Source organism: Zeus faber (assembly GCF_960531495.2).
Source record: "Zeus faber genome assembly, chromosome: 11".
NCBI lineage: Eukaryota > Metazoa > Chordata > Actinopteri > Zeiformes > Zeidae > Zeus > Zeus faber.
Genome location: NC_137205.1, coordinates 12,352,115 through 12,363,947, shown reverse-complemented (window position 1 = coordinate 12,363,947; position 11,833 = coordinate 12,352,115). Strand labels below are relative to the sequence as shown.

The 11,833-nt window shown below is 44.5% G+C and overlaps 1 protein-coding gene across 1 annotated transcript; it reads left to right on the top strand.

Moving 5' to 3' along the window:
• Positions 1–7,226: 7,226 nt before the first annotated feature.
• Positions 7,227–11,267, top strand: tspan34b (tetraspanin 34b; the record flags this gene model as incomplete). The annotated part of the gene is made up of 7 exons (XM_080009592.1): positions 7,227–7,283; positions 7,696–7,911; positions 8,657–8,731; positions 8,820–8,927; positions 9,028–9,171; positions 9,280–9,372; positions 11,208–11,267. The coding sequence occupies 7 exons, from the start codon at positions 7,227–7,229 to the stop codon at positions 11,265–11,267; spliced, it is 753 nt and encodes a 250-aa protein (XP_079865718.1).
• Between the last annotated feature and the right edge of the window lie 566 nt (positions 11,268–11,833).

Genomic DNA, 11,833 nt, shown 5'->3' with positions numbered 1-11,833 from the left:
ACCCCGGGGACGTGAGAGAAATGAACCAAACTCGTGGTTGTGTTTTGAAGTTTTACTTACATGTCGTCCGTGTTTTCTATGTGACACATAGCTGGTTGCACTATATACTGTCCAGTCACGACACTAATTTAGGATCCTCCTTTTCGAGTGTCCGATGTTTGACATCTACTTTCTAGAGGCGGTTTTCTATCAATCTCATGGGAGTGTCCTGCGAGTATCTTTTATCACAGACTTTTCCCCATCTATTGTGTTCAGAACTGCTGTCAAAATGAGGTTTTTATTATTATGTGATTTCTCAGGAATTATTTGTCATTTATTTTCTTTTTTATTAAGCCTCTAAGCCAATGCACTTTTTGTCATTTCCCTTTTTTTTCCCCCATCATCTGATGTACTGTATTGTATGTGAATATGGAAAGAATATAGTAATATAATGTTTCCGAAAAAGACATTTGTTTGAAACAAATGACGAATAAAATGGAGAGTGTCCGCAATTCTTGTTGCAGTATTTAGGACTAATCAATTCAATGATATTTGGTTTAATGGTTAAATTGGAAAAAAACTTAGTCCCTATAAAGTGAATTCAGGGTTTGTTTGTTTTTTTTTTGTTTTTTTTTCCTAAACATTTTAAAACACAAATTATACATGTAAGAAAGTAATTGCCGAAAATACTGAACAATGTAGTACTGAATTGTGGAGGTAGAACGTCTAACTTTCTCACCATTTTCGTGGTCGGATTTTTTGGGCGGGGCTAAATCAAGCCTCAATAGCGTAGATGGGTCAGACTTGGCATGGCCCCTCCCCCTTACACGATATGAACACCAGGTTTGACCGCCAGAAATGGCGCATCAGTGGTGCAATAAGCTAAGCCGACAACCCGGAGTTTGAGATAAAACACTGTTTCGGAGTAAACGGACTGTTTACCTGGAGTAAAACAGAAACCGTGAACTAATGCCAAGTCTTTGCGCCAACAATTTTGAAACCTAATTTTATATACTTGGCGATCTTTTTACTCGCATTCAAATTTGGCTGGGTGGTTAATAACACATTTTTCTGTGGTGTGACAAACTCAGAACACAATTTTATGTTAACTTGACAAGTACTTTAATTCAAAACAAAGTAATGGAACCCAGGCTTTCATAATACATTAGTACACCATTTAAAAGTTTATTCGGACAGGAGTTGGAACATGCTATTTACTACACTAGAAAATCAGTGTCAAAGGGAGAAAAATACATTGGATAAACATTTGCGGAATCAAGTACTAAGTGACGTAGAAACTATCTTATAGTCTTAAAATAGCGTAATATAGTCCTAAATAAGGAAAGGTGTTTTGTCAAAAGACTGTTGGCTCTTCTCTATAGAAGGTTTTTAGTTACGCCTGCGATTGTCCGCTTGCTCAGGCGGTTGAAGGCATATCTCTTGCTCAAAGTTCGCTGTATAATATCTCTCAGATCTGTTGATTTATTTCCGAGTTTTTCCAGCTGCTTAAGATATCATCGTTTTGGAGTGTGCAGATATTTTCCACATACACATCGAGCTATTTGTAAAGTAGTTAACTTTAGGTAAAGCTGCCACTTATCACAATCTATGTTCTGTCATTGCTCTCTAAATTACAGAAAATGTCACTGTGTATAGTATGTGTATGTCTCTGCCCACATGTAGGGGTTTAGGGAGGGAGACGGAGTCTTGCTGGCCGTGGTTTGCAACATGGCGAGAACAAAAAGGCTCACTGGCCACAAGTGTCAATAATATAAAATAGAGATGATGATTATGATCATTTTGAGCGCAGGAGGAATGGTGTTCCGCTCTGGCTCCTGGTCAGCTGACGAGCCCATTCACCGATCCCCTCTGCAAGACAGACAAACATTAAGAAATCTCCCTGCCCCGAGTCGGACCAATCAGCTCTGCACGGGCGCTCATTCTGCCGATATGAGGCAGCTTGGCCGCTGCGGGAAAGGGAGCTGTGCTGCCGTCTGCAGCCGGGGCTTGACCATGCCCTTGGTCCGCCACATACACCCACAGCCCGACTTAGGCCAAAGAGTCGTCCGACCGACAGCCGAACCCCACCAGAGCGGGAGAGAAAGTCAAACACTACTATCTGCACCGCCGGCCTATGGACTACCTAGGGGTTAAAGGGCTGGAGAGCCAGGTACCACCGGGTGATCCGGGTGTTTGTGTCCTTCATGCGGTAGAGCTACTGCAGCGGGGCGTGGTCCGAACAGAGGGTGAAAGCTCATCCCAGGAGGTAATAGCAGAGGGTACCGACGGCCCGCTTTATCGCCAAACACCCCTTGTCCACTGTCCTGTACCTCAACTACTGCTCTGAGAGTTTGCGGCTGAGGTACAAGCACCGGCCACTCAGTCCCCTCCACCTCCTGCGACAAGACCGTGCCCAGCCCTCTGTCCGGTGTGTTGGTCTGCAGACAGAAAGGGAGAGAGAAGTTAGGGTTAAACAGCACTGACTTTCCACAGAGAGCTGACTTTACCCTTGCAAACGCCTGCTGGCACTTCTCTAACCCCTGGACCGGATCGAGAGCACCCTTTCGAGTTAAGTCAGACAAGGCGCTGGTTAGCTCTGAAAAAGTCGTGGACAAACATTATATAGTAGCCAGCCAGCCCCAAGAACTGCTTCACCTCCTTCCTGGTCTTGGGTCTCGAACGCAGCAGTTTTATCAAGCTGCAGCCGGAACAGGCCTTCACCCAAGTGGTACCCGAGATACTGTATCTCCCTCTGTCCCACGGCACAATTCTTTGGGTTGGCGGTGAGCCAAGCCCGCCTCTGGGATTCAAGCACTGCACCCACATGCTGCATATGTCGCTCCCAGGTGTCGCTGTGAACTATTACGTCGTCTAGGTAGGCCACGGCGTATGCTACATGTGAAGGGGTCTATAAGTCTCTGAATGGTGGCTTGGCACCGAACAACCCAAACGGAAGTGTGCGAAAGTGGTACAACCCAAACAGAGTGGGAGAATGCAGATTTTTCCTTGGACTCCTGAGACAAGGGAATCTGCGAGTAGCCCTTGGTTAAATCCAGTGTCGTGAAAAAACGAACCGTACCTAACCAGTCGAGAAGTTAATCCACCAGGGGCATCAGATAGGCGTTGAACTTTGACACTGCGTTCACCCTTCGATAGCTCTATGCAGAACCAGGCAGACCCATTGGGCTTACCCACCAGCTCGATGGGACTAGACCAGTCATTCGTGGACTCCTCTATCAACCCCATGTCCAGCATTGCCTCTAATTCTGCCTGCACGATCTTGCGTTTATGTTCAGGCAGGCGATACGGCCAAGAGTGCACCTTCACCCCCCGGGGTCGTCTCCACATGGGTTAGGGTTAGGGTTGGTGTATGAGAGACGTGAGGCCTGGCAGGGAGGAGAAAGCATCAGAGATGCAACGCTGAAGTGCAGCCATGTCCGCCCTCTGGGACGAAGAGAGACGGTCACTTAATAGGGCCGTGGGAAAGGGAGCCATATTGCCGTCTGCAGCTGGGACTTAAGCACGCCCCTTAGTCTGCCACAGTATAATATTGAAGGTCAATCATTTGTAGCAAGTGAGATTTAGGCTGCACATAACCCAGTTTCCTGGTATATTGGGAATAGTGTGACGGTAATTCCACAATAAAGTGTGCGATTGCTGGAAAATATCTTAAATGTACATTTTCTAAAAGGGGGCCTATTATGAAAAGCTCGCATTTTCAGTGCTTGTGCACATACGTTTGGGTCTCTGATGGGCCTACTAATACACAAACTGTGAAATAAGACAACCCAGTCAGTTTTTTGTGGGATGGCTGTCAGAATACATGAGATTCGACAAGCCGTTCAGATTTGCCTCCCCCTACTATGCATTTCTCAAAACAGATGTATTTATTCTATTTTATTTTATTTCCCGACATTTCCTAATTGAATGAAACAAAAAAAAAGCCCTGCGCGGTGTCCCCCACAAGCTTGAAGCACGGTCATGAAAGCAGTGGCGACTGCCAGTGCAGCAGTGCCCTTGATTTACGAAAGTGGGAACAAACTTTTAAACTAGGCCTTGTAGATCTGGTATGAGTGAAGATTCAGCAACTGGGTTGCTTATTTCCTCAAATTTGTTCAGAAACTGACTTTGGTGGACTGCTAAGGTAAAATAAGTAAAAGTTTACATACTTCATACAATGGAACCCTACTTCTCATGCTCAAACCCCATTGGCTCACAGAACTAGTGGCCTCAGGAGGGAGGCTCCACCCACTGAAACAGACCGTCAGCAACAGGAGGGTAATGGAGGCATGTTAGAATGGCTAGAATGCAAAATCCAAGTGGTATTATCAGCAAAGAAATTCAAAAACATGTTTTGGGGCCCTAACAGACCTATATTAACTTGTTGAAAAGGAGCATAATAGGTCTTCTTTAAGTATCTGTACTTAAGTATATTCACTTTTAGAGAAATTTTTACTCGATTACATTTCAAAGCAAATATCTATACTTTCTCATTTCTCACAGTCGCATTATTATAGCGTTATTATAGGATTTATATTAAAAATCAGGGACCGGCTCTCTCAAACTGCTGATTTAAGCTCATGATTCAATGATTAACTAAGTCCATATCCTTGCAAATAACACTTACTGTAAATTGGAACCAGGATACACATGAGTATCTAAAGTTATACCACTCTATGAAAAACTAACATTTTATACTTTTAGCACTTTTAAGAGCAAATGCTTTTATACTTCCGCTTAACTAGAAACATCAATGTGGAAAAAGTAATTTTGCATCACCTGTATTTGTACTTTTACATCATTATAAGCTCTAGGTACTTCTTCTACCACTGTCATTTAAAATAGCTTTAGGCCAGTAAAATTCCCACATTATCTTATGTTAACATCCCTCAAAATGTGTGTGTGTGAGGGAGAGGGAGAGAGATAGAGATAGACAGTGAGTTAGCTGATGTATTATTTTGTGCTGGGCGTCCCTCCCTCAGGAAGGACAGGTGTCCCTCGGGGGAGGCCACTCCCACATTGCCCCCCCGCATCCTGCAGTCCCAAATAGCAACACACACACACACACACACACACACACACACACACACACACACACACACACACACACACGGCAGGGAAACACACCAACTCTGAAGCCGAAACACCCAGTGCCTCTAACAGGGAGTGAGAGAGCAACTGGAGAGAGGGAGGTCCTTGTGGTTGTAGATTTTCAGAGGACAGACTGGAAAACGCACTCCTACACCCCGGGCGCTGTACACACACACACACACACACACCCACACACACATACACACACACAAACACACACACACACACACACACACACACACACACACACACACACACACACACACACACACACCCACGCTTCCAAGGCAACTGCTTCCGTCGCTCAGGTGAAGGGGACGCCACTCCCACCCGCCGCTCATCACACTTCCTGGTACCTCTCTCCTTCGACAGGTGAGTGTTGACAGGGATGGAAAAGGGCTCGTGTTGTTGAGAATATGTGGTCTTTCTAATGCGCGTGTGTTGGATCTCTCGATGTATTTTTGCGTTTTTTCGTTCCTTGGTGAAAATCGGGTGCAATGACAATGTAAGGAGGGGTTTGGACAAGGATCCTTTGTCTTATCTCCTGAGACACAGGCTCCAACGTGCAATTATTCCTCTCAATGGCTCCCTTTGAGATTTGTCCGGGGTTGGGCATTGAAGTTGGCGAACCGGAAAAAATATCTGAGGCTTTATTGATGTGTAAGAAAGGAAAGAAATGACTTTTTTCCCCTTATGCTGGAAGAATAGGTCTATTATTTCATTGGCAAATGTAAATAATTGGCCAACAGATTATTATTTCCTCTGTATTACTTATTCAAATATACAATTCAATGATAAGGGATAAGGCATACACAGTTCACCATATCATATTTTGTTAAGATAAAGAAGGAAACTTCTAGGAAACCTCTGCATCGCGTGGCTTTGGATGGCTTGTTGTTTGGACTTTTTGTTGTGTGTTTCCATTTGCATGTGACCCTACCTGTTAATAAATCACCTGACCGAGCACGCAGTGTTAGACTGCAGTCACCAAGGCGACAACTGGCCACAAGGAAGTAGGAAATGTTGGAGGTTTTTAGGGATGTTTCCAACTCGGCCTCTGGGCAGATAAGTAATTAAACGAAACACTGGAGAGCATCTTCAGATGTGGTCAGTCTAATAGTTGAGGATGGGTGAAGACCATAGAAGCCTGTACCCGCAATTAGAGTGGATTTGCTTGGTCATTGTTGTTTGGCTTAACAATTTGTCTTGTTTTGGTCCCCGCCACACAAAGGGCTCTGTTTCCCATCTGGACGTCGCACACAAACAGAGCTCAGTCGAGCTTGAGGAGACTCGCTGGCAAAGAGAAACTGTACGGGGTCATAAATTAAGATGGATGGGATGGATGGTTTATTTGTACTGGTTTCCTTTTCGATCGCAACCATTCCCTGATTTGTGTGGGTAATCTAAGAGGGTTGTTAAATTACCCAGTCAAATCGCCGGTTAATTGGCGGCGGTAGTTAATGGGGCTATTGAACCTCGATGTGCCCCAGACTTTAGAGAAGAGAGATCTCGGACCATAAAGGTTTATAACGCCGTGTCCCAGAGCAATGGACACAATAAATCGACTGGATGACCACAAAGTTTCCTATGCAAATAGAGAGCGGGGGGATAAGTGTTTGAAAGACAGAGTAGAGGGAAGAGAAACCACCATGTTCCTGGGGCGCGGCCTTGAATAAATAACTTTGCATACCACCCACCACTCCTACTATTTATAAGCTGATTCATTTTTCACCGAAAATACGTAATGTAGGCATGTGTTTTGTTGTAGCCACTTTGCTTTATACTTCAGGCCGCTCTCTACCTCCACGTGGGCCATAATGAGTGCAGCGTGACATCCTCGAAGGTGAAATGAAAAGCAAAGGCGCTTTTGTTTGAGAACGATGATAAGGGTTCTCTCGTACAAAGGCTAAAAGCTTGTGAAAGGGGCAGGTGTTTTCCCCACCAGCACCTCTACCCTGTGGTGTTTGACCCCACTCTGTTAAACAGTCATTCGGTCGTGACGTAGAGAAACCCGGGACAGCATCGCTATACACCAACAAACTTCCTGGCAAAATTGACTGACCGTGATATTGTATTGCGGAGCTACCACATCATACATGGCCTCTGACCAAGTTGAACTTTTCCCTTCCCTGCAGGTCGAATAATCAACAGCAAGAATGGGGTGCTTTGGATTCCTCAAAGTGATGATGTTCGCTTTTAACGGCATTATCTTTGTAAGTTGCACCCAAGTATGACACAGAAATACAGCTCTTGGAGGAGTTTGCAACGCTTGGTGTTCAAAATATGAACCATTACATTGGTCACTACATGTATTGAAGGGATAATGTGCAGCCAGCCGATCATTATCGCAAATTAACCCCAGATGCGGTGTCTTGTATCACTCCGAAGGGGGTTATTTTGTCATAATGACCGGCTGGCTGCACATTTATCTGCTTATTACACAACTACTTAAATTACATAAATTAATACACTGATCCAAAATAACTGGTTTGAAATGATTTTATTGAAAGTACGCCTAGCTTAAGAGCTTCTGCTAAGAAAAAGAATCACTCACTCATTCACTCACTCAACCTCTCTCTCTCTCTCTCTCTCTCTCTCTCTCTCTCTCTCTCTTCTTCTCTCCAGTTGGCGGGTGCCGCCGTCCTGGGCGTGGGGATCTGGGTGAAGGTGGACAGCGGCTCCGTCCTCGGCCTCCTCCAGAAAATTGACAATGCACCGGACGAGCTGAACCAGCTGCTGAACGTGGGCTACCTCCTGATCGCCGTGGGCGCGGTCCTGCTCATCATCGGCTTCCTGGGATGCTGCGGAGCCGCCAGGGAGAGCAGGTGCATGCTGCTGCTGGTAAGGCTGGCTCACATTTGCATTTTGGGTGTTAACAAAGGAAAGTTTGGCCGGTTTGTTTTCACTGGGTGGCAAGTGCACATCTAAATGGCTGAAAGGAAACAAAATGAAAGTTTTGGCATGGCTAGGTCAAAGGCCATGACTTGAACCCATCCTATAGTTGGAAAGACTGGAATCCAACTATAGGACGGGTTTGGCTGCTAAAGATGGTGCAACCAGTAAGTGCAACCATGAGTCTTAGGGGGCTATTATGTTTTCACATTGGGGACAGGGGAGCTGTATGGGGGGGAAGGGGGTAAGGACGATTCTAAGGGCCTGTGACTCACGGGGCCAACATTAGGGGGGGGCAAATGTGATATCTTTTCAATGGGGCCCAAAAGCCCTAGTGGCGCCCCTGATTGGGGATCTGAGTGTTAATAATTTTTTTCCATTGATTATATGACATAATAATGTAAAAAATGTGTTTGATATTGGTTCCATTTTTCTAATATTATGTTTTGTCTAAAGGTCTGAAACAATTCAGTGTGCCAAATATGCAATAATGGATGAAATTGGAAAGGGGGCAAATTATTTTTCACAGCACTGTAGGTTGGTCTTTGGTGTATATAGACCTGCCAGTAAGTACAGTGATATTTGTGTTGTAATAGGGCCCATCAATTGAGCCATCAAATCTCTATGCGATTTTAAAAACATACTTTTGCCATCTCATAAAAGACTTGTTAAAAGACTTCCATGTCCCTTCCAGTTCTTCGTCATCGTCTTGGTGGTCTTCATCGCGGAGATAGCCGGCGCGGTGGTGATCTTGGTTTTTAAACCCTTGGTAGGTTGTAAGAGGTGTGCTTCACAAGTTTGATAAATGCATCCTCAAGAAAGTATATCCAGTCACGGGATCTCTGTTTATGTTCCAGGCAGAGGAGTTGATTAACAAGCTGGGTGTTGAAGCTGTGAAGAGCATCAGGAAGGACTTTGGGGAGAAGCCTGACATCACCGGGCTTTGGAACGCCACTATGGACACGGTACATTGTTCTGGTGACAATGGGAGGGGATGAACGTCGCATCCATTTTTTGCCAATCCTTTGTGTATAACACCTTTGTGTCCTTTTTATGTCCCCATAGCTGAAATGCTGCGGCTTCTACAACTACTCGGATTTCACCAACTCCTCTTACTACAACAGCCACTCCAACTCCTACCCACCGCAGTGCTGCCTCACCCAGTACGAGCCCTGCAACGCCACAGGGGCCAGCGTTTCGTACAACATGGTAATGGGGCTTTCCACCAGAATCCATTTCTGATGCTTCACCCTTTTATTCTTTTGGGGGGGGGGGGCTGCCGATTCAATTCTGATCAGCAACCGTTCTGCTTTTCAGACAATCACCGGTTGCTTCCCAAAGTTGATGGAATTGATTGATAACAACATAGTCGCCATCGCTGCGGTGGCGCTGGGGATCGCAGCTCTGGAGGTAGGTCTGCTTTCATTCATTCTCCCATTCAGTTATCTTAATCTGATTCATCCTGCTTGAGATCATGTGATCTGATCTGTTTACGAAGGGCATGACGTATAGAGCTCAACAGTGAGTTTCCAGAAGTGAAAACCCGATTCATATTCTGAATCGAGGATTTTGACTATTAGCCATAATTGTGTAACCATCCAAGGTAGACCTACCACGAGCTATGAGATTATGAAACAATGGTATATAACATGGCTTTATATCAGCCATGTTTGTTGCATGTAAGAAAAACATGCTTTAATCGCCATGTCATGGAGAAGTACTACACTACCCACAATCCTAAAGTGTAACAGCCACGTCTCTGATTGGTGGAGCTTGCTGTTGTCCGCTAGTGAGTTCCTTCTACCACTGAACTTAAAACACTATATATACACAAACAACACACACTACAATATGTTACAACACTATTATTAACAATAAAAACACTATAATAATGACAAAGGTTAAAAGAAGCGCATTAGACTATCGTTAGGTTGGAAGTCGTTGGAAAGGTCGCATTCACAATGGTTCATGGGATGAGTAGTTCCTTCACTCTTAAAATAATTATGTACACAGTCTGACGATCTGACGATTTTTGGGCCCGTTTCAAAGTGCTACCATGCCAAAAAAAATCGACACGCCTTGTAATTGTTTTTATTGTTATTACTGGCATGAGAGCAGAAATGAAAACCGATTCAACATTTAGAAATATGTACCCTTTTTTATTTTTCACCTATAATGATCTACACCGATCAGCCACAAAAATTTAAACCGTAGCCCCCCCCATGCCGCCAAAACAGCTCTGACCCCTTGAGGCATGGACTCCACCAGACCTCTGAAGGCATCCTGTGGTATCTGGCACCAAGACGTTAGCAGCAGATCCTTTAAGTCCTGTAAGTTGTGAGGAGGGGCCCCGGTGGACCAGGCTTGTTGTTCCAGTACATTCCGCAGATGCTCCATCGAATCGGACCCTAACACTGGCCATCTATCATCAGTCCAGGCCACCTTCTTCCATTGCTCCATGGTCCAGTTCTGACGCTCACATGCCCATTATAGGTGCTTTAGGCGGTGGACAGGGGTCAGCATGGACACTCTGACTGGTCTACAGAAACACAGCCCCATACGCAGCAAGCTGTGATGCATTGTGTGGTCTGACACCTTTCTATCATAGCAGCATGAACATTTTCAGCAATTTTGTGCTACAGTAGCTCTTGTGCGGGATTGGACCAGACAGGCGAGACTTTGCTCCCCATGTGCATCAATGAGCCCATGGGCACCCATGACCCTGTCGCCGGTACACCGGTTGTCCTTCCTTGGACCACTTTTGGGAGGTACTAACCACTGCATACTAGGAACAACACACAAGATCTGTCATTTTGGAGATGCTCTGACCCAGTCGTCTAGCCATCACAATTTGACCCTTGTCAAAGTCAGATCCTTACGCTTGCCCATTTTTCTTGCTTCCAACACATCAACTTCAAGAACTGACTGTTCACTTGCTGCCTAATATATCCCACCCCTTGACAGGTGCCACTGGAACAAGAGGATCAATGTTATTCACTTCACCTGTCAGTGGTTTTAATGCTGTGGTTGATCGGTGTATGTTACATTCACCCTGATTATTTCCTGCGCTGATTAAGAAACAACTCTCGATCAAGTGCTGCTTATTCCTATAGAAGTTTAGCTGTGACTGTTGTATATAATTGTTTCAAACTGTGACAAAATGTACTAATTGTTGGTTGCTTAGACAAAAGTGTCTGCTAAATGATATAATGTAATGTCATGTTGTATTTTCTTTTTTGCACCAGGTCTTTGCCATGGTGGTCTCTCTGACCCTTTACTGCAAGATTGGGTCGAAGCGTGGCTAGCGGGCCGAGCATCACCTTCCGATCACACACACAAGTGGCGAAATTCACTCTGGAGGAGCGGCAGGACGTCCACGTTGAAGAAAAACAATGTGTCTTCATAATAGGAAAGTGATATTGGACTTTGTGAAATCATTAGAATTACTGATCTCATAACAAATCAACTTTTTCCCTAATGAATTCATGAAGGCACATATTATTTATTTCTTTATAATGAAAACTACCAGAGAAGCTGATGAGCCCTTTCACAGCTATAGTTTAGAATAAAGTCGAAGCAACGTTATGTATGTATGTACAATATAACAAAATGAATATAGGTAAAGAGTCAAAGAGACTGTAATGCTTGTTGCAAAGTGTAAAAGTACAATTTTGCAAGAGAGCAACCTGCACATCGCCAGGAGATTGTTTTAAATTCATTGTATACTGTATGGCAACATTTTTTAAATAAAGTTTTGAGTATTTCCCTATGGCTGCCATTGTTATGTTTCATGCTATTTTTCCCCCCAGAAGTTACAAGAACATCCTCAACGGGATTACTTTAACACCCTCACATCCCATTTAACAGCTAT